Here is a 23,758-nt window from a genome sequence, read left to right as displayed (position 1 = left end):
ATCAAATATTTTATTATGAAAATAATAAATTATATATGCAGTGAACCTAATTTAAGAAAGATATCATGAATCTGTGTATTTTGCATACAATTAATATTTATCTATATGAAAATAATTAATCATATATGCAGTGAACCTAATTTAAGGAAGATGTCTTGAATCTCTGTATTTTGCATATTAATGATTTTTTACAACTCGAACGGACATACATTTTATTTTTAATTAAGTTATGAAAATGTAGCCTTAGTTAATGTATTTAAATAATTATGTATTACATATCAATTATTATTATTTTTTACCTGATATAGAAATATTTATCTTATGAATTATCATTATAATTGTTTTACACAAATAGTATGATTTTTTAATTCAATAAAGTATTTATTTTTCATTTTTGTCTGATTTAAATGATTTGAGTTATATCTAAAACTTATATATGGTAAAGATGGGAGTTGATATACTGCGGGATTAATTTTACGTGATTGCTACGCGACGCTGAAATGGCACTGCTGACGTGGCTGATTTCTCACATCGCCTCTCCCCGTCACCTCTCCCTCTCGTCGCCCCCATTCGCAGACTCTCCCGCTTGTCGCCCCCGTTCACCGCCTCTCCCTCTTGTCGTCGCCTAGCGCTGTCGCCTCTTCTCGTCCCGCGCGAGAGAGCTCGTCGCCACTTCAGCCTCCCCATCCCGATCGCCTCAGCGTCGCCGCACCTCCAGTCGAGAGGCTCCGTCCAGCACGAGAAGAGACGGTGAGCCTCAACTGCAAGGTAGCAGGCGAGAGGCTCCGTTCAACTCAAAAAGGAGACGACTTTAATGGCAGAACTCCGCAACTCAAAAACGAGAAGGGACGAGCGGCAGATAAACGAAGGTCGCATTCAAAGCTCTATCCACCTTTGATTTGCTTCCAGCACCACTACCGCCGATTCTTTCTTCCTCCTGTACAGGCTTCTCTGCTCTCTTGCGGAAGTAATGACAACTCAATCTCAGCGTCTCTGCGATTTCTGGCTCATTGATAGGTGATTCCTTTGCGAGCAAGCTGCGATCTTGATTAGCATTTGGGGGATTTCCTGTGTTAAAGGTGGGATTTTGATGAGTTTTGGCCATTTGGGTTGGAGTTCGGTGGATGGACCGGTGGCATGAGAGAGGGAATTGCAGCCATCGGCGCCTGGTTTCTTTCACCCTTCGGTGGTGTTGATACCCAATGGAGGTGAGGAAGAGTTATTCCTTCTGGTTTTTGATTTGTGATTCTGTTCTTTGTATTGCGTCTACAATTTGAGATGGGTTACGTTCGAAAGCTGCGCCTAGAGGAGAGGGTGAAGTGATTTGAGCCTCTCTACGGGAGGCATGGCGACACTGAGGCGATCGGGACGGGGAGGATGAAGTGGCGACAAGCTCTCTCACGCAGGACGAGAAGAGGCGACGGCGCTAGGCGACATGAGAAGGAGAGGCAACGGGGGTGACGAGCGGGAGAGACAGCGAACGGGGGCGACGAGCGACGAGCGACGAGAGAGAGAGGCGATGTGAGAAATCAGCCACGTCAGCGGTGCCATTTCAGCGTCGCGTAGTAATCGCGTAAAATTAATCCCGCAGTATATCAACTCTATGGTAAAGATTACCATATTTGATTGTAAAATATCATTTAATGTTGCAAAGCTAATAAAATGTTATTAATAATTGAAATGACCTTAATTAAAGATTACCATATAAATTAAAAAATGAAGATTCATCGATATTATTCAATTTTGATATTTATGACATTGAAGAGATTTTGAAAATCGTGAAAAGATTAGTGTTCTCTTTGATTGTTGATACTTTCCATCTTTTACAATATTAATTAAAAATTCATCTTAGAATTTAAATGATATTGATATCGTTATACTTAATTTGTGCAACACTCCATGATTTAAGTTACACAAATTAAATATTACCACCTTTGAAATACCACATATTCCAAAGTTTCAAGGTCCTGCCTTAAATTATATTTAATGTCATCAATAAAATTACCATCTTTTTCGATTTAAACTTTTCAAATTCCTCTTCAATACACTCTATAAATTAAGACTGTAATATCTTTACTCACTCACTTTAGATTGAAATAAAAAAATGGCTCCTCTGTTTAATCTTATCCGAGAGGTTAACCGTTCGAAAATGCAGTGGGCGTTGAAACTCCGATTAGTTCGTTGTTACGATCTACCTGCATATGGAAACAATGGAGATTTTAGTTTGGAGTGTGTCTTTCGTGATAAAGAGGTTGTATATATATTTTTTACGTATATATTTGATTATTGTTCAAAAATATAAATATTTACTCTTTCTAAATATTTATAGGGTGAACGCATACATGGAACAATAAAACGTCTGATCATGGAGAAAGTGAAACTCATTCTATTAGAAGGTCATGTATTTGCCATAAAAAATATCATTGTTGCAGATAATCGAATGAAGTATAAGACAACAACAAACAAATACAAGATCAATTTTATTGCAAAAACTCATGTATGCGAAATTTTTGATAATACATTTCCATCGATGATGTATGAATTCAAGTCTTTTAGTGAACTGAAGGAGACAGATTCTGTTAATGAGAACATACTTTTTGGTAAGTTAATTTATTTTTTTATTTCATGATTAATTGATCGAACATTTTATCTTATAGCTTAAATTTTTTTTTTAGATGTCATTGACAAAATGGTTGCACGAGAATCGCCTCAAAGTAAAGAATTTGGTGGCCACCTTACAAAACTTCTTGATTTTATCTTAGAAGATTCGGAGTAAGTATTGTTTTATTATTCTTTTAATTTATGGAAAGACTTTGTCAATGACATTATGACATATTACATCTAATATTTTAATATTTTTTAATAATCAATTATTTTACTATTTTCAGGAACAATAAGATATCATATACTTTGTGAGGAGACTTTGTCAATGACATCATAACATACTTAGAAAAAATAGGCGAAGAACCGTTGTTATCGTTCTACAAATGTGTCGAGCAAAAAAAAAATTAATTAGTTGTTATCATTGTTATTTATATTTTAATTATTTATTCAAATGCTCATACTTACTAATTTTAATTATTAATTATATAAAAAAATATCCCGTGCATTGCACGGGTGAAATACTAGTTAAGTTCAAAGAATTAAACGTCGATGCTTTTAACTATATTAATTTAGTATATTTAATAATTTTTAAATAAATGAATGTATTTTTTATTTTTATTATAATAGAGTATGTCTTGTTTATTTAATAATAGCACCGGTCTTTTTTTAATAAAAAAATAGAATATGGAAGTCAATTGTAACAAATGCTTTATTTAGTTATAAAAAGTATTTTAATTTAGTTATAGTAAGTGATTTCACTTAGTTATATGAAGGTAGATGATAAAAAAAAATTAACCTGTATTTATTTTTTACTTAAAGTACACACATATATAGGTGTTTTCATTTAGTTATGTTAGATGTGATTGTTTTATTTATTTTTTTTAACAAATATTACTTTATAATTTATAAAATATTTATTTTAAATCTAATGTACAAATGATGCATACAATTATAATCATTTTTAAAATTAATTCAATATTATTTTTTTATTTTTATTTAAATCTATAAAATAATATATTTATGAATATTATTTTTGTTTTTTGTTTAAATTTAAAAATTAATAATTTTTTCCTTATTCAACCATACTGTGGCTCTAATTTTTATTTTTATTTTTATAATTCAAATATCTAAACATTGGACTCAATTAATCCTGAAAACAACGGACTATCTTTCTTTTAATTTATCTATTGGATAAATTCGGAAGTACAAGTAACTCTTCAGATAATAGTCAATGTATTAGATTTTTCATTCTATTGAAGAAAAATAACATCAAGTGTACCATAATTGAGATTGTGATTCTAATGGCTATGTGAAACATAGTAAAATAGCTATCGTAATTTAGATTCATGTAGTAATTTTCATTAAAATTATTATATGAACTTAGATTAGTTAAAATTGAAGAACATATACACAAAATAATTCAATGAAAGGCCTATGCTTGAAATTGAGTCAATTTAAATTTATGTATCAGTTTTAAAAGGTTATTACATGTCCTTATGACTCAAACAACAAAGCTATGGCTTTAGATGGTTTTTAAAACTTAGTTACTTCAGGCTCATATATCAATTTTGAATTAAATACAATGTAAAAAAATTCAAAAAAGAAAATAGAGTATTAATGAGAGTTAAGAGAGTCCAAAATTAAAGGAGAGCCAACAAACAAAAATATATAAAAATAAATTAGGAGGTGGATCAGGAATTTAGCATTTTAAATGAATTCAAAGGTGCAAATAAATTATGAATATATATATATATATATATATACAGAACGCTATGACAGGGCATCTTTTTAATAATAATTTTTTTTTAAAAAAAATATGTATAAATTATATTTCAATTTATACGATAAATAAATTAGAAAAAATAATCTGCCTCTCCAATATTAATAAAATTTAAACATCTAAATTTATGAAAAAATAAATTTATGAAAGAGTGTGCAGGTAACATTTCACTATATCTATATATATATATATAGACAAAAATCAAAAGGAGGTTCATCGCCAAAACATCATATGGGCGACCCTTTTTCAAAAAATGTCACATGGGTGCCCCATTTAAAATGAAATGTCCAAAATACCTTTAATGTAGATATTTAAAATTTATATGTTTCCTACAACTTATAGGAGCTGATTGTTAACTTATACAACGCTATCATTATCTTACGTTATTTTACTTATGAGAAAGTGGTAATTTGATTAAAATAATATTTCAATGAATAAAATAAATGAAGGGATTTCATGATACCCATTACATTTCAAATGAATATTATCTAGTATGTATTTACTATAATGTGTAGCAATTAGTTGTTAGCTTCTAGAAAGTGTCATTATATTATTTTATTTTGCTTATTGGAGAGCGATTGTTAGAACCGATGGAATCAAAATATCTCCACAATGGCATGATATTGTCCACTTTGGGCCTAAATCCTCATGGTTTTGTTCTTGGGCTCTCCCCAAAAGGTCTTATACTAATGGAGATACTTTCCATCCTTTTAACATCATGATCTTTTCCATGTGCTTTAGATGTGAGACTATGTTTGCACCCTTGCAACCCAACAGCAATAACATGATTAAAATAATATTTCAATCAGCAAAATAAAAGAAAAGAACTCCATAATATCCGCTATATTTTTAATGAGCATTATCTAATCATAATCGATCATGTAAAAGCTAGTAGGTAGCTACTATAACATGTAGTAATTGGTTGTCAGCTTCTATATATAATAGTGATATATTTTATATTGATTTTGTTTATTGAAAAGTGATAACATGGTTAAAATAATATTTCAATGAGTAAAACAAACAAAGAGAACTCCATGACACACATTATATTTCAAATGAATATCTTCTTATCACGATCGACCGTGTAGAAGCCAGTAAATAGTTGTTATAACATGTAGCATTGGTTGCTAACTTCTATAAAGTAAGGTAGCTGGATGTGGTCCTACATTAAGGATATTTTAGATGATTCATTTTAGTATTCATATGACATTTTGACAAATGATAGATGCCCTTTGATTTTTTTTTCATATATATATATATATATATATGAAAAAAGAATCTTGTAAAGGACTTTTTCACAGATGATGAGACCGTATAGGACTGTTGGGGTGGCGGATTCCACCTTTTATCCAAAAAGAATCTTGTAAAGTTTGGCTCGTACTTTGTCCTCTGCACAAGCAAGGAACTTATCTTCTACACTCATATTGTAAGTGTGAGGCATCTAAAATCTGAGGGACGGGGTGAAACGTGTAGTTCTTAGAATTGGCTTGGCCTTTTCGTTGATCGACAATTATTCTTCAATTCTGATGGCGGTCACTTTAGAGGAGTAAAGAGTTTGCTCGATGGCCCGCTTCGGCCTCTAATCTATTGGTACATGGCCCTTTTAGGAGCCTGAGCCTACTCATGGAGATTGAGAAGCCTCCACTGAGAAGCAAGGTAGTCGGTTCGCTTGAGCTTTATTCTTCCTGCTCCTTGCTTTGTTCAGTTCCATTCCTTCTTCTTTGATGCCGTTTCTGTGTGTATATATATCTCTTGAGAGCCTTTGGATAATTCGCACACTGGAAGCGGATAGGTTTTTGCTCTCTTGACTGCCACAGAAATGGCGACGACGACTGCGGCAGCGGCAGCGACGAAGTTGCAGTTGATAAAGAGTGACCGCCACCTCTTTTCGGCCTCGGACGACAGCGCCGTGATCAAGCAGATAGTCGCCACCCACTCCCCTGACGGCCGTGACGTCGACACGAGGCCGCTGATGCACATCATCGAGGACATTCTGCGAAGGGCCACTCCCACTGTTGTCGTGGTATGTATAGGAGGTTGTTTATGAGATCGAACCATTTTGTTGCTTGATTTAATGTCACTGAGCTTGAAACTCTGCAGACTCCGCAGGCTCAGCTGGAGCTTGTGGAAGAGAAACTGAATCGCGCTGAAGTGATCGGAATGCTCGAAGCATTGGCTTACACCATTCATAGAATTTCTTGCGAAGTATATATATATACATATATGATAAACTTTTGATGATTACTAGATTCTTCTATTCCTCTGTACGATGGATGTCGATTTCTGTAGATCACCTGCAAGTGCTCCGGCGGAGTCGACTCGCACACGACGACGTTTGCAGTGTTCAATTCGCTATCGCACTACACTTGGGACGCGAAGGTGGTGCTGGCGCTGGCGGCCTTCGCGGTGAGCTACGGCGAGTTCTGGCTCACCACGCAGTTGCACACCGTGAACCCTTTGGCCAAGTCGGTGGCGCTGCTCAAGCAGTCGCCGGACATCCTGGAGCATGCCGAGGCGCTCAAGCCACGCTTCGACGCCCTCAACAACCTCACCAAGGCGATGCTGGACGTCGCCAAGTGCATCATCCAATTCAAGGAGCTCCCCTCCGAGTACATTTCGCCGGACACCCCCGACATGGCGTCGGCCATGGCGCACATCCCCACGGCCGTCTACTGGACCATCCGAAGCGTCGTGGCTTGCTCTTCCCAGATCGTGGGTCTCATCGGCCTCGGCCATGAGTAAACACTGTCGTCTATCTCCATGTCTCATTCGTAGAACATTATTATTACTTAAAGCTCAACTCTTTTAACCCCCACGTTGCCAGGAACATCAGCTCGGCCACCGAAGTGTGGGAGCTCGCGAGTTTAGCACACAAAGTTGGCAACATTTATGGGCATCTTACCAAACAACTAGAATTGTGCTATCGACACATTGGTACATTCTCTTCTTCTTCTTCTGCAAGAAGCAAAGTATAGTAGTTGAACATTATTGTTTGTTTCAGGTGAGAAGAAGCACATCGAAACTTATCTGATGCTAGTGAAGCTGTTTGAGAGCGTGCATTTCGACAATTTGAAGATTCTCAGGGCATTGATCCATTCCAAGGACGACCTGCCGCTCGTCGAGGGATCCACGAAGAGAAGAGTCAGCGTGGACGTGCTGCGGAGGAAGATCGTGGTGCTGCTTATCTCCGACCTCGACATCATCCGCGAGGAGCTCCTCACCCTGATACAGATATACAAGGACACCAACAGGATGAAGGAGGAGGAGCGGCAGTACGAGATCGTGTGGCTGCCGATGACTGACAGGCACGTCCCCTGGTCGGCGGCCAAGGAGGAGATCTTCAACCGGCTGGCCTCCACCATGCCGTGGTACTCGCTTTACCACCCGTCGTTGATGGAGCCGGCGGTGGTCAAGTACATCCGCGAGGTGTGGCGGTTCGACAAGAAGCCGATTCTGGTGGTGTTGGACGGGCAGGGGAAGGTTGTCTGCCCCAACGCCCTCCACATGATGTGGATCTGGGGCAGACTCGCCTTCCCCTTCACCAGCAACAGGGAGGAGGCTCTCTGGAGGGATGAAACTTGGCGACTCGAGCTCCTCGTCGACGAAATCGATCCCGCCGTGCTTACATGGGTAATTTTACGACTTGTTTTCCTTTATCTAGAACATAATTTAATGGCCGCCGTGCTTACAGGCGAGTGAAGGGCGGCATGTGTGCTTGTATGGAGGCGAGAACATTGGGTGGATACGGCGGTTCACGGCGGCGATGAGGCGGGTTTCGCAGGAGGCGCGGGTGCCGGTGGAGATGGTGTACGTGGGGAAGAGCAACCCGCGGGACAGAGTGAAGAAGGCGACGGCGGTGATCGCGGAGGAGAAGCTGAGCGGGTACTGGAAGGACCCGGTGATGGTGTGGTTCTTCTGGGTGCGGCTGGAGAGCATGTGGCACTCCAAGATGCAGCTCGGGCGGACGATCGACAACGACCCCATCATGAAGGAGGTGGTGACGATGCTGAGCTTCGACGGGAACGACGAGGGGTGGGCGCTGCTCAGCCGAGGGTCACTGGAGATGGTGGAGGCGGACGGGGGGAAGATGGCGGACTGCCTGGGTCAGTTCGATAAGTGGAAGAGCGACGTGGAGGTGGAGGGGCTGGTGCCGGCGCTGAGAAGAGCTCTGGAACCGCTCCGCACGGTGGAGCACTGCACGCGCCTCATCCTGCCCAGCGACTCCGTCGAGATCAAGGAGCAGGTGGTGTGCGCCGAGTGCGGCCGCCCCATGGACAAGTTCGTGCTCTACCGCTGCTGCAACGACTGAGGGGAGAAGCTGCTGCCGCTCACTCTGCTCCCAGCACTGCTACTTTGTCTTGTGTCCTGCATTGTCAGTTTGTCAATTTTAGTGGGTTATTATGCATCTAGCTTGGTTATTGTAAACTGTATTGAACTCCTAATATTATCTAGTCTTTCTTTATACGTACCATGGAAGGTGTTGACCAAGAAAATAGAGTGTCTATCAGACATTTAGTTCAGTGTATAGTAATCAGAAGCAAACAGATATGAGTTCGCAAACACAAACATTCGACAGCCACGACATAGTATCTGAATTTGTAACAGCATTGGAGATGAGCCAGAAAACTTATTTCTACTCGACTAAATCTGTCACGTTGGTGAGAAGATTTTAAGCTGATTTTGTGTAGAATCTGATGCCCACAGCAAAACCCAAGATTAGGAGAGGAACCAAAAACTGGAGGATCTTGACAACGAACTCAGATGTCTTGTCCTGGTTATAGTGCGGCTGTTTGGGAGGAGTGTATGCTACTTTCTTTGGGATTGTGGTGGCATCAATTTCTCCAATATAATACTCATCCATCATCGCCCTTGCAGTGGTGCTATGGCCAATATCTTCAAAATCATCAGTTGCATCTTTCCCTGACAAAGTGAAAAGAAAAAAAAAAAGTACCTGATGGATTAACTATTCAAAAAGTATGGTAATCGGAAATCATTCGACATAGGTATACCGGTGGATGAGAGCAAAACGTCATCTCCTCCAGGGTGATCTTCTAAGAACTTAGTAACATCATAAACCTGGAAAATAGTGCATTAGGAAAAAACGGAAACCAACACTATGATCAACTTCTGGAATATATACAAATTGAGTAGGCCCGATCAAAATTAACTCATTTGTATTCCTTTTCTTTTCTGTAGTGTCTCACTATCTAATTCAGTTTTCGTATAAGCAAAAAATGAGTTTTCTTATGCAATTGATAGCATAGCATAATCAGATTTATTAAGTATGAGTGAAAACTGAAACAATTAAATACTTGGCGTTACTAGACCACAATTAATGTCCAAATATTCCCACACAGAAAGGTAAATTTCAACGAAGGTTGATCAATAACCAGTGCATATACTTGTGAAAAACTAGATAACCATAGTCAAAATTAGGGTTTGTGGTACATCACAAACCTTTAGCTGAAGGATTGAATTTTATCAAGTGAAATAGCGATAATTACACAAACACAGTTGTTAAATTGGATGGCAACCTGTACAGAATTTGGGCCATTAAAAAACTGTAAATTTATAGATTCAACATTCAGTTCACAATACAGTATGACTAAGTTTGGACTTTGTTGGGTGATTGACCACTTATCCTAATGGTTGGTTGTCAGGAAATAATAAGATTTATGTTTTTATGGGCTAGCAGCAACTTAAACTAGTTGTTGATGTCTGGAAAAAAAAAATACTATGCAGCAAAGAAAGAGCAAATAAGTTTTGTGAAACTTTATGAATCTATGACAGCATAGGTAAGCATCAAAGTTTTATAGAAAAGACTTATTGATAAGCCAAACAAACATGAGCTATAGAGGACAACTTTCCAAATAATAACACAATAAGCCAAAATAGAATCAATATCGTCTTGAAGTAGACTAATATATTTTATAACTAGAAAAGTTGAATTGATTAGAGTAGAAGCTGAAAGGGATAGAGGGAAACCAAAGAAGGCTAGTTAATATGTTAAAACAATGTTTAAATTTGTGGCATAGCCTTGCATATAGCTGAATGGAGGAATAAGGTCTATGCAGCCACCAATAGTAGGGAAAAATAGAGCTTGATGATGATGATGATGACAGACATTTTAAAGGAAAAAAAAAGTTGTTAAACCATAAAAAGGGTATTGCAAAGACTTCAATCATATAGTATGTTTTATGTTTTGATACATGCATAATATCCTTGAAAGAGGTAAAGGTGTGTGCATCCAAGTTAAATTAGATTATTGTGAATCGAGTGTAAATGTACAAGTTTATTAACCATATACAAATGACAATGGGTTTTTATTATAACATCTTATTAGAAAAGAAAGTTTGATTTCTATAATTTCAACATTTTAATAATTATGTTTGCCAATGTGCAATCATCATACTTCTTTTATCATCTTCTATATTCCAAATCTTAATCTTCACTGTTGCTGGGCATGCGAAAACAATTTAAGAATAACAGATCATGATCAAATTACTTGAATGACCTCAAGTGTTGCTTGGCGATCTGCTTGATTATCATTAAGAATTTCTCTTACGAATCACAGGGAAGAATCTTATTCCATCAAACTTAACAAACCAATATAAAAAAGTTAGCACAGTTTAACATGACAGGAACAAAAAGTGAAAAGACTTTTATCACCTAATTGTTTGGGTAGAAAACATAATAAAATCACAGATCATGCTTTCACTAGATGCTTCCCTTGATTTAGACTACACTCAATACCAATAGATGATAAAATGAAACATGTTTGGATGACATAGACATTTCAAAGTCAACCGATAAATTCTATAGTTGGATGAGTTTAATCAATTACATGGAAGATGAAAGGGTAGAGGGAGATCAAAATACACAATAGAAAATGTAACATAAAATAAATTAAATGATTTGAAAAAATTCTAGTGATAGAACCTTGCAAATTGCTAAACGGAGGGTAAGATTTATATAGCCGACCCTAAATAGTTGAGACAAATAACAATAACTATGCTCACCACTGTTCAAGTTGGTCTTCCTCGGTATTAGATTCCTTGAAAAAAAAATTACCATATGATAAGCACCATAATATCTAGATTTTTGAGCATGAGCTGTTGTCCACCAAAAACTATGCTTATTTCGTCACTATTTATTAGGGTCTTTCCAATTAAAGATGCCGGTAAGTTTTCTATCAACTGTATAATGTCCATTTATCCTTTCTTGAAATGTTCAAAGAGAAAGAACCTTGACAAAATGAATAGCCATAGACTAACCAGAGGAGACATCTTCAGTTTAGAAACATGGCAACATTCAATCAAGCTAACAAGGAAATAAAAAGTTCAGATGCTTCACCAAACGTAGACTTGTTCAGATGGCAGAAATTTAGGTGTAAAATTATGGCATGCATAGAAATTATTGCATCAGCTATAATTTTTTTTTTTGTCTCCCTATACCTATAGTACCTTCAACCTGAATCAATTGGACTCATCTAATTATATATCTTCATAAAATCTTAGGAAGACGTAGTCAATAGTTTGATTAATGTTAGAAACCTAGATTAAAACTGTTTTTTCCGCCATCTCATCTTACGAGGTCAAACAATCTACTTTGCCTTGAATTATTCAACCATCTAATTTCTCCGAGCAAAGCATGCGTATCGTAGTAATAAAATACGGTGCAGTTTAATAACCCAGAATATGCAGTCTAAAACGGCAACAAAAGTATCATGCTTGCAAGCCTCGAAAATAAATCCAACAAAACTTACACGGAAAGTTCACCGATTGACAAGATCCAAAATGTCGAAATCGTGGATGGTTTTGGCAAAATAGATCGGATCATGGACCGTAGAATCCGAGATAGAAAGGGCGTAGAAAAGTTAAAAGATCCCCGAAAAATAAAAGATGACCATACGGATCAGAGAAAACTAACAAAGGCGAAGCGAACACAGACCTTGCCGCCAATGATGAGCCAGCAGTCCTTGGAGGTGTTGTGCGTCGATACCTCGGCAAGGGTGTGGACCTTCGCGTCGCCGGCCATCTCCTCCGACCGCTCCCAAATCGATAGATCCAAAGCAAGCGAAGGGGAAGAGGGGGAAAGTGGTGGGTGAAAGAGTTGCCATCAGAGGGTAACCAATTTATAATGATAAATTTCCAGATCGAGAATAACTGGCAAAAAAATCAAAAGAGTACTAAAATAAACTTCCAATTTATTTTTCTTTTTTTTATAATAACTATCCAAAACAAGACAAAACTACGACCAACCGAAGATGTCTGCATAAACAGTACTTAAATCTAAAACCCACAGAAAATACCCACACGCTCTCCTGTCTCCACGTTGATTTGGGTCCCTGTTAATAACGTGACCCAGCTACACACCCAGTCCTGCAACGCTCTGTAACTATAAGGCACTATAAATATATGACTTTTTTAAAAATCATCAATAATTTTTTCATCGAAATTCATTACTAAATCTAAAAATAATAAAAATATAATATATATATATATATATATAAAGACAATTGCAAAACTCTTGTTAATATGGAATTTCGAATCAGGATGGAATCATATTAAATTTATTATATACAATTTTTTTCTATTTTCTGACTCAAATTCGCAGTTGTAAATTCAACAATAATTTTAAAGTTGCATCAAAACCCCTTCTAAAATTTTAATATATAAAAATAAATTTATCAATGATAAAAAAATAAAACAGTAGAAATTTGGTATAAATTTAAAACTTTTTGATTTGAAGCTGAATGAGCTGAAATGAAAAAAAAATGCATCTTTTAATAAAATACAAAATATGATGTGTAATTTAAAATTTTCAAAAATCTAAATTGCCGAAACGACTTTCAAATAATTGTCGATTAAAATGGGTTTTTACAAAAAAAAAAAAAGTCAAGTTGAATAGAAAGGCATTTTAGGAAATCATCAAAACTCGTGCATCTTTGATAAATTAAAAAATAAGAAAATATTTAAAAAACAGATTTTTTAAATATCTTTGTTTATTAACATTTTCAAATGAACGACAACAAAATAATTCATGAATTAGTAAAATGAACACACAACAATTTTCTGAACAAATTTGATATTTGGGTAGATAGAAATTACTAATGTCTTTTTTATTTAAAATTTTAAATTGATTTAAGTTTTTATTTTACTAAAGTATTTAATTTCTTTCCAAACTCATTTTACTTTTTAAAACATTTTAAATTATATACCTATCTTGCCTGTAATAAATCTTAAGAATCAAATCTTAACGAAATCGAAATAATACTCTTCTTTATCGTAATCAACTGCAAGACTACTACAATGACGGAGTCCAATTTTTACTGAAATATTAGTAATTCGAATATTACCAATCATATTAAATTTATTTATTTGATCAATTAGATTTATACCTACTTCTAATCTTGTTTGTTTTTCTATCATTAACAAAATTATTAGCGTTATATGCTATAATTAAAATTTATTTATGTAGGTTCAATATTATGAATATAAAATAAAAAGTTTAAAGAGTAAGTAAAGAGTAGCAAATTTAATAACTTTTTTAAAGCTCAATTTTCAAATATATTATTCTAAACTCAATTATAAATTTTTTACTTTTTATTCAAATACACAATACATACATATATACTTACATATTAATCATCTCTAGATCTATTAATTTTTTATATTTTAAAAATTCCATATATTTTATAATATGCAAAAAAAATATTTATTAAGTAATATTTTAATTAGATTGTAAGAATAATAATACTTCTAACTGAGCCCAATAAAAGCTCCATAAATTTTTAAATACAATGGCCTAAAGAATTCCTCAATGCAAAGTTCTCTCCTTTGCAAAGGGTGCAATTTTTTCACTGCTCAACATACAAAACCATACAAAGTGTTAGACTAAAGCAACAATGGAAATCTTTCTATTGTTTAAGTTCAAGTGAGGAGAAGAATATGATAAATGAACTTGTAGCTTGTGAGATAGATAGGGGTATTTTTGTCATTCGTCATGTTGTCTTTTAGTATATATATTTCCCTATGCTATGTATTATATTTGACGATTTACATCTTTAATAAAAACCCTAGCCGTTTCTTTTCTTTATCTATGATTTTCTGTTTATGTTAACATGGTATCAGAGCGCCAGGTTAGATTTTGGTGATTTCTCTAGCCACCGTGGAAGGTTCTTCTCAATTTGTTCCGTCTATCACCTATTTTGATCCGTCTTTTGTTGCCGACGTAGAGGTCTCATCTTCTTCCCTTTCCTCTGCCGCTGCCCGTTGCCAGCATAGCACCGCCCTAAATTCACATCTGTCGAAGATCGCCGCCTGTGTCGCCCGCAGTACACTTGGAAGAAGCTGACGCTGCAGAAGAGCGACTTCTTGATCCTCTTCCTCTGGATCCCGATTCTGTCTTGCCGCCCATACCGCCTAGCCACTGCCCCGTCGCCGGCTCTACCCTGCACGCCGCGCTCCGCCATCCTGCTTTGGGGAGAAGAACACCGCCGCCTGAGCTGTGCTCTGCTCGGTCGAATCGCTGTCTTGGCCGCTGCGCTGTCCCCAGCTTTTCCTTCGCAAAACAATCCCGCTGTGCTCCGCCTGGTCAACCGCGCCGCTTGCGAAAGAAGACTCGGCACAAGCAAACTTAGAAGCCTCCGAAGCACAGATTTCCCCGGTTCCTGGTTGATTTTTTCTTCCTTCTTGGTTGTTATATCCCTCTTTTAGCATAATCTGGTTGCTATATTCTATTATTGTTATTGCTTATCAAATATGGCTGGCGAAAAGGATGATTCACTTCAATCAATTAGTGCACAACTGAATGGACAGAATTATTCTTATTGGAGTTACGTTATGAAAAATTTTTTAAAAGGCAAAAGAATGTGGGGTTATATTGATGGAACTTCTGTTAAGCCCCAAGATGCGAAAGAGTTGGAAAATTGGGAAGTAAACAACTCAAAGATCATTACTTGGATCAACAATTCTGTTTCACAATCAATAGGAATGCAACTTGCAAAATATGAGAAGGCTAAGGATGTGTGGGATCATTTAAAAAGGTTGTATGTTCAATCTAATTTTGCAAAGCAGTATCAGTTAGAGAATGATATTCGGGCTCTTAAACAAAATCACATGAGCATTCAGGAATTCTATTCAGCTATGTCTAATTTGTGGGATCAACTAGCTCTTAATGAACCTGTAGATTTGCAGGCGCTCCAAACGTTTACTGACTATAGAGAGCAACAACGTTTGGTTCAGTTTTTAATGGCCCTACGAGATGATTTTGAAGGACTTCGTGGGACGATCTTACATCGTCATCCTCTTCCAAGTGTTGATGATGTGGTCAATGAGTTATTGGCAGAAGAGATTCGACTTAAGTCCACCTCTGGTTCTGATAAAGGAATTCTCCCTGCTCATCAATCAGTGTTTGCTGCTCCTTTTAACAAAAATAAGTCTCAAGGAAGGGTTGGTCATGATGAATGCAGTTATTGCAAGGAGAAAGGTCATTGGAAAGCACAATGTCCAAAATTATTGAAGTCACAGAAACATTTTAACCAGTTCAACCAAAAGAATTTTAAAGCTCCATCATCAAATATTGTTGCTGCTCCTGGTACTGGACACCCATCTACTCCTGAGACTACCTCCCAAGTAGTTGATCTTGCAGAACAGTTCCAAAAATTTCTTGCTACTCAGTCACATGCCATGTCTGCTTCCTCCCTTAAAGGTTTGCATTCCTCTAGCTCGTCAGGTATATCTTCTCCCATATGGATTCTTGATTCTGGAGCATCCCATCATATGTCATATGATTCAAAGTGTTTTGTGTCTCTGAATCCTGCCTCTTCTATATCTGTCATGACTGCTGATGGCACTCCAATGCCATTAGTAGGCACTGGATCTGTCTCCACATCAAATTTATCGTTTTCAGATGTTTACTATATTCCTAAGCTCACTTTGAATCTTGCCTCTGTTGGTCAGTTATGTGATTCTGGTTACTCAGTTTTGTTCTCTTCAACTACTTGTTCTGTGCAGGATCCACAATCCGGGAGGCTGATTGGGACAGGCCGTAGATTGGGGGGACTTTACATGTTGGATGAGCTGAAAGTTCCAGATGTTGTTGCTTCCACTGTTGACTTGTCATCTTTTCCTTTAAACTTAGCATCATCTCGTTTCTATTTATGGCATTCTCGTCTTGGACATGTTTCTTCTTCTAGATTAAGATATTTAGCTTCTAGTGGAGTTTTGGGAAAGTTGCAAGCCAGTGATATTTCTCATTGTTGTGGTTGCAAACTTGCTAAATTTTCTGCTTTACCTTTTAGTAAAAGTGTTTCGAGTTCTAGTGCCCCTTTTGATTTGGTTCATTCTGATGTGTGGGGTCCATCACCCGTTCCTACTAAAGGCGGTTCTCGATATTATGTATCTTTTATTGATGATCATACTCGTTATTGTTGGGTTTATCTTATGAAACATCGATCTGAATTTTTTGATATTTATCAGATGTTTCGTGCTTTAGTTAAAACTCAACATAATGCAGTTATTAAATGCTTTCGATGTGATTTGGGTGGGGAATACACTTCTAATAAATTTTCTCTGTTACTTGCTTCTGATGGTACTCTTCATCAGACTTCTTGTACTGACACTCCTCAACAAAATGGAATTGCTGAAAGAAAGCACCGTCATATTGTTGAAACTGCTCGTTCCCTTCTATTGTCTGCTTCAGTTCCACGTGAGTTCTGGGGTGAAGCTGTTCTTACTGCTGTCCATGCCATTAACAGAATTCCATCCTCTGTTATCTCAGGTCTTTGTCCCTTTCAAAAGTTGTATGGTTGTGTTCCTGATTATTCCTTCTTGAAGGTATTTGGTTCTACTTGCTTTGTTCTCCGTCCACAAGTAGAACGTAGTAAATTGTCTCCTCGTTCTGCAATATGTGTTTTTCTTGGTTATGGGGATGGTCAGAAAGGTTATCGTTGTTATGATCCTTCAAGTCAAAAACTTTATGTTTCTCGTCATGTTGTTTTTCTTGAACACATACCATTTTACTCACTCTCTTCTGATTCTCATCGTCCTACAAAGTCTGATCTTCTTTGTATTGATCCTTTTTCCATGGATGATGACAATTCCAATAACTCCGATGTTGAGAATTGCAGGGTTGACATTGAAGCTCCTACGGCCTCCCAAGAACCTCCTGTGGTTGTTGATCCTCCCCCTCCTCGTTACCCTGCACGTGTTCGTAAGTCCACTCAATTGCCAGATTTTGTTTACTCCACTTACTCCACTTCATTTGTTTCTTTTCTCACTTCCATACATAATTTGTCTGAGCCATCTTCCTATAAAGAGGCTATTCTTGATCCTCTTTGGCAGCAGGCCATGGCTGAGGAACTTTCTGCCTTGCACAAAACAGATACTTGGGACCTGGTACCTCTTCCACCAGGAAAACATGCTATTGGATCTCGGTGGGTATACAAAATTAAAACCAAGTCTGATGGGTCAGTTGAGCGTTATAAAGCTCGTCTTGTTGCTAAAGGATTCTCACAACAATATGGTATGGATTATGAAGAAACATTTGCTCCAGTTGCCAAGATGACTACCATTCGTACTCTTATTGCAGTTGCATCTGTTCGTCAGTGGGATATTTTTCAGATGGATGTCAAAAATGCGTTCTTAAATGGTGATCTTCATGAGGAGGTTTACATGGTACCTCCATCAGGTGTTTCTCATAATCCAGGGGAGGTGTGTAAGTTAAAGAGGTCTCTTTATGGTCTCAAACAAGCTCCACGGGCTTGGTTTGAGAAATTTTCCAATGTGATTACATCTCTTGGCTTCCATTCTAGTAATCACGACTCTGCTTTATTTCTAAAGGTTACTTCTCATGGTCGTATCATACTCTCTTTATATGTTGATGACATGATTATCACAGGAGATGATGTTGATGGGATTGCAGAGTTAAAATTACGGTTAGCACAACAGTTTGAGATGAAGGATTTAGGTCCTCTCCGCTATTTCTTGGGGATTGAAGTTGCTTATTCTCCTAGAGGTTATCTTCTTTCTCAATCTAAGTATATTGCCAACATTCTTGAGCAAGCTCGTCTCTCTGATACTCGAGCAGTTGACACCCCTCTTGAGGTTAATGCAAAATATGTCTCCTCCGATGGTGTTCCTTTATCTGATCCCACTCTATATCGTACGTTGGTTGGCAACTTGGTGTATCTCACCATTACTAGACCTGATATTGCTTATGCTGTACATATTGTCAGTCAATTTGTTGTCTCTCCTACTACAGTGCATTGGGCAGCTGTTCTTCGCATTCTTCGATATCTTCGAGGCACTCAATTTCAGGGTCTTCTCTTTCCCTCATCCTCTTCCTTGGAGCTGCATGCTTACTCTGATGCTGATTGGGCTGGTGACCCTACTGATCGTAAGTCTACCACAGGGTTTTGCATTTTCCTAGGAGACTCTCTTATCTCTTGGAAGAGCAAGAAGCAAGACATTGTCTCCCGTTCCTCTACAGAAGCTGAGTATCGTGCCATGGCTTCTTCCACTGCAGAGATAGTTTGGTTACGTTGGCTACTTTCTGATATGGGTGTTTCTCTCTCTGGACCCACTCCTATGTACTGTGATAACAAGAGTGCCATTCAAATTGCCCATAACTCAGTTTTCCATGAGCGCACAAAGCACATTGAGATTGATTGTCATCTCACACGCCATCATCTTCAACATGGCACCATTACTTTGCCCTTTGTTTCCTCCTCTATGCAGATTGCAGATTTGTTCACAAAATCACATTCAGTTAAACGCTTCCGTTTTCTAACTAACAAACTCTCGATGCTTCCTATTAATGCATCATGAGTTTGAGGGGGAATGTTGGATAATATTAGATAGATAGGGGTAGTTTTGTCATTCGTCATGTTGTCTTTCAGTATATATATTTCCCTATGCTATGTATTATATTTGATTGATTTACATCTTTAATAAAAACCCTAGACGTTTCTTTTATCGTTTCTTTTCTATTATCTATGATTTTCTGTTTATGTTAACAGCCATTCGGTAAATGTAAAAGAGAACTATTCAATAAAATTTAATTATTAGATTATATATTTTTTATAACATGTTACTTGATAGTTTCTTTAATTAATTTATCAATTGATCGAGCACTCTACTATTTCTATAAATTATATCCATCATGGACAAATCAAAAATTAAGAAATTTTATTTATTTGCATCTTTTCTTTTTTCTAATTCAGTTACCTTTCTTTCTAACATGGTATCAGAGTTATTCTTTATCTAGTTTTGTTTATCATCATTCTATAGTGTTTTTTCTTCTATCATCGTCGTTGTAAGTGTGTATATTATTTCTTCTCTTCCTTTATCGTCATCCCCCTTTATTATCTCTTTTCCTTTTTTTTCTTTTGCTTCAATTTTCAATGTCGAATACTTGACGTAGATGTCAAATTTGTCTCAGAGTTTGACATATTAATACTCAATGTCCTTAGACGATTTGACACAAATTTTGTTGATAGTCCTATAACTTTGAGACAATCGATCATTTCACATATTTATCCTAAAATGTTCTCGTCCGTGCTTACTTTTGGTAAACCACCTGAATTTTCGTCTACTGAATGGTATATTGACACCGAAGCAACTCATCATGTCATATCAAATTATAATATCCGTACAAAAGTAACACTATACTATGGCTCGGATACGGTGTAAGTAGATGATGACTCAGGTTTGCAAATTACTAATATTGGAAACACATATATTCATTTATCTAATCGTATTTTTCACATATGTAATATTTTTCACGTCCCATCTATTACTAAAAATTTGCTCTCCGTATGTTAATTTTGTCTTGATAATGATGTCATTTTTTAATTTCATCATAATTATTATTTTATAAAGGATAGAGGAACAAATATTATTTTATTTTATGGGGGAATTAAACATGACCTCTATTATCTTTAAAATTATTCAATCAAAGTTTTTATTGGTAAATATACAAATAAACTAGCTTAGCATGCCTGACCTGGTCATCATTCTCTTCATATTGTTCAACCGATCATCAATAGGTATGATTTACCTACCTTCTTTACCTTTTTTCCTCTCATTCATGGGTTTGCATGGAATCTAAAAGTCATAAGTTACCTTTCTCTTCATCTGATTTTATTTCTAATCTTCCACTTAAATTAATTTATTTGGATGTTTGGGGCCCTGTACCTATCTTGTCTAACTGAGATTTTCAATTATCGATCATTTTAGTAAATATACTTGGCTTTATCTTATGAGGAAAAAATCTGATTTATTGGACATATTCTGTTATTTTGAAAAATAAGTTGAACGATATTTTAATCACAAAATACTCTTTGTTCATTTTGATTGGGGAGGTGAATATCAAGCTCTCTATCGTCATCTTATCCCTTGTGGAATTGTTTATCGAATCTCTTGCCCTCATACTCCAAAGTAAAATGGCTCTACTAAAAGAAAATACATACATATTATTGAAACCACCTTAGCTCTTCTCCATTATGCATCAGTTTCGCATAAATTTTGGGATAAAGTTGTTTTACTGCAACAAATCTCATAAATCGACTTCCAACCCCATTACTCAATCATAAGTGTCCTTTGGAAAAACTTTATAATCAAACGTCTGACTATACTTTTCTTTGAATATTTGATTGCGCATGTTATTCATGTTTATGCCCCAACTCTAAATACAAACTTGATTTTCATTTACTACAATGTGTTTTCCTTGTTTATAGTAATTTACATTATGGGTATCGTTACTTGCATATATCAATAGGACGAATATATATGTCATGGCATGTTACTTTTGACGAGTCTTTATTCCCCTTTTCGACAGGTTCTTCAATCTCTCCTCCAGATACAAGTGACACCTTCTTGATGCCACTTAAGATTATAGGATGTGATAGCATCCTAGGTCCTACTCCGGGGCTCTATAATAACTCTCCTATATCATCGAAATCACCTCAAATTGCTGCTCTGATAAGAGCAAGACGTGCTAACAATATCAGAAGGGATAATATGTCAGACCCTGCTCTGTGTCTAATCTCATAAGCCTCACCAACCATAGATAATATGCTTTCTGGCTTTGAATCCTCAAATAATACAGGTCCATCATCAAAATCACCATGTCAGCCCACTTCCTCATCGTCATCAACAAGTAATTCAAATGATAGTGCTCCTCGTCATATGCTTCCCTAGCTTAAGTGACATCTATGCATGATGTCCACCAATGGTCAATCCAATATATCCCTTCCATGAGCTCTAGTAGACTCTTCAAAATTTATTGAACCAATCAATTTTTCACAAGTGAATAAGGATTCGAATTGATATGTGCAATTGTTACATAATTTGATACACTTCTTCACAATGGAATACTAGGTCTAATTCCTTGCACTTAGCTTCTTCCATGAATATTATGGGCTTGAAATGGATCTGTTGGCCTAAGTATCGAGCTGATGACTCTCTTGCGGTACAAAATTCAACTTGTAGCCAAAGGATTTAGTCAACAACCAAGTATTGACTTTCATGATACCTTTAACCCCGTTGTCAAAATTATTCTATCAGATTATTATTATTAAAGCTAGCTGAGTTCTAATTGGTTTGATATGACAATTATAATTTTTAATGCATTTTTCTTCATGGTCATCTTGAGGAAATCATATTTATGAAGCAACCACATAGGTTTATCCATCCACAATTTCTAACGCATGTTTACCAACTCAAAAAATCTATATATAGTCTTCGACAAGCTCCTCATGCATGATTTCATCATTATATAATTAATTATAAGCTTAAGGATCCTTTAATTTGGCTCAAAGACAAACTCTTCTATATTCTATAAATACAATGATGAATTTATGATATTTTTATTTATTTATGTGAATGATATTTTAATAATTGACAATGATAAAAAACACATAACTTTCCGCTAAGCCTTATCAATCAAGAATTTCATATTCGAGATTTAAATAATGCTCATTTTTTTCTTGGTGTTGAACTTCTCCCGCATGATTGAAGGTTATCTCCTCTCTCAAAGTAAATGCATTATTAGGCTTCTCCAATAAATTAAAATGAAAGGTGCACATTCTATCTCTATATTAATTGTTGTAAACAACTTTTCTGCAACTTCATCCTCTCTTGCTACGTCTGATCCTCAGATCTATCGAAGTATTATTGGAGCTTTAAAATATGTCACTATCACACGATCAGATATCATCTTTACTTTAAATCGTGCTTGTTAATTTATGCATGCCACTAAACAAAATTAGGAAAGTGTGAAAAGAATACTTCACATTTACTTTATATCGTGTTTGTCAGTTTATGCATGCTCCTACTAAACAAAATTAAAAAGATGTGAAAAGAATGTTTCATTATCTCAAAGGTGATATTTTATATGATCTTCTTCTATTTCATTAATCATCTCGAGAATTACATGTCTACGTAGATTGGAAAAAACTCTCTTAAAAAAATGCTCTACTAGCGGAAATGTAATTTTTTGACCAAATCATATTTCATGAAATTCGAAAATACAACCTATAATATCTTGCTAAGCATTGAAATTGAATATAAAAATATAATTAATGCAATGTTTAAAATTATTTGACTTTCATCTCTTCTTGTTAAACTATATCTAAACAATGCATCTAAAATTTGATATGATAATATTAAAGTAACATTTCTTAAATTTAATTTTTCATATTCATACAAAATATGTAAAAAAATGACTTTCACCTTATCTGAAAACATGCAATCAATAATTATAAATCTCTTGTATCAGCATTGATTAGTAAACCAACGATGATGGGCCTCCCTCTTGGCTATACCTAACTTCTAAATATACAAACAATCCTTACCATGATTTTAGGGCAACTAAAACATAAATATAGAATAAAAAGTTTTATGAGTGATGCAAACTTGACACGAAATAAAGCAAAAAAAAAAACTTTCGTTGAATCAAATAATTGAACAGAACACATCGATTGATTGAATGTAGACGAACGGATCAAAGAACGTGCGGATATCAGACGGGTTGTAGTATAGTGGTGAGTATTCCCGCCTGTCACGCGGGTGATCGAGTTCGTTCTCTAGCAATGGCTTTTTCATTTTTTTTTGCTTCCGGGACATAATTGAGTTGGTTACGACGCAGCAGAGTTGCAAAAGAGGGCAAGGGTTCAAATCCTGATGAAGCCTAGTAATATCCTCCTGCGTCGTGACCAACTGTAATTTTTTCGATTTACCTTCTCACGGATGGTCGTGGGACCATAATTTTTCGATTTACTTCTCATAAATAATCGTGGGACCGATCGTGTGCGACTGCTAAAGCGGCGGATTGTATCTTTTTACAGAAGTGTGGATATCAGACAGATTG

At 36.2% G+C, this 23,758-nt stretch overlaps 3 protein-coding genes across 4 annotated transcripts; 2 read left to right on the top strand and 1 right to left on the bottom strand.

The window, feature by feature from the left end:
• Positions 1-1,202: 1,202 nt before the first annotated feature.
• On the top strand, positions 1,203-8,693 carry LOC141823744 (protein SIEVE ELEMENT OCCLUSION B-like). Its single transcript, XM_074710993.1, has 8 exons — positions 1,203-1,208; positions 5,927-6,040; positions 6,177-6,407; positions 6,485-6,589; positions 6,674-7,122; positions 7,209-7,318; positions 7,386-8,014; positions 8,076-8,693. The coding sequence occupies exons 1-8, from the start codon at positions 1,203-1,205 to the stop codon at positions 8,691-8,693; spliced, it is 2,262 nt and encodes a 753-aa protein (XP_074567094.1).
• Positions 8,694-8,864: 171 nt separating this feature from the next.
• On the bottom strand, positions 8,865-12,481 carry LOC141823408 (cytochrome b5-like). Its single transcript, XM_074710688.1, has 3 exons — positions 12,335-12,481; positions 9,394-9,460; positions 8,865-9,304 (listed from the first exon to the last, which is right to left on the bottom strand). Exons 1-3 carry the CDS (start codon positions 12,419-12,421, stop codon positions 9,054-9,056), a joined length of 405 nt encoding a protein of 134 aa, XP_074566789.1. The 5' UTR covers positions 12,422-12,481; the 3' UTR covers positions 8,865-9,053.
• A 2,876-nt stretch (positions 12,482-15,357) lies between these two features.
• On the top strand, positions 15,358-16,730 carry LOC141822675 (uncharacterized). Of its 2 annotated transcripts, none has more exons than XM_074710009.1 (2): positions 15,358-16,096; positions 16,402-16,730. In XM_074710009.1, the coding sequence occupies exons 1-2, from the start codon at positions 15,379-15,381 to the stop codon at positions 16,437-16,439; spliced, it is 756 nt and encodes a 251-aa protein (XP_074566110.1). In that variant the 5' UTR covers positions 15,358-15,378; the 3' UTR covers positions 16,440-16,730. The 2 variants fall into 2 exon arrangements, with proteins under 2 accessions (XP_074566110.1, XP_074566109.1); XM_074710008.1 differs by having other exon boundaries at positions 15,358-16,120.
• The last annotated feature ends 7,028 nt before the right edge of the window (positions 16,731-23,758 follow it).

This window comes from Curcuma longa, chromosome 3, assembly GCF_044706935.1.
Source record: "Curcuma longa cultivar G26 ecotype Majalengka, Jawa Barat chromosome 3, ITB_CL_G26_1.1, whole genome shotgun sequence".
Classification (NCBI taxonomy): domain Eukaryota; kingdom Viridiplantae; phylum Streptophyta; class Magnoliopsida; order Zingiberales; family Zingiberaceae; genus Curcuma; species Curcuma longa.
Note: the sequence above shows the minus strand (reverse complement) of the source record. Positions and strands in the feature narration are given on the sequence as shown.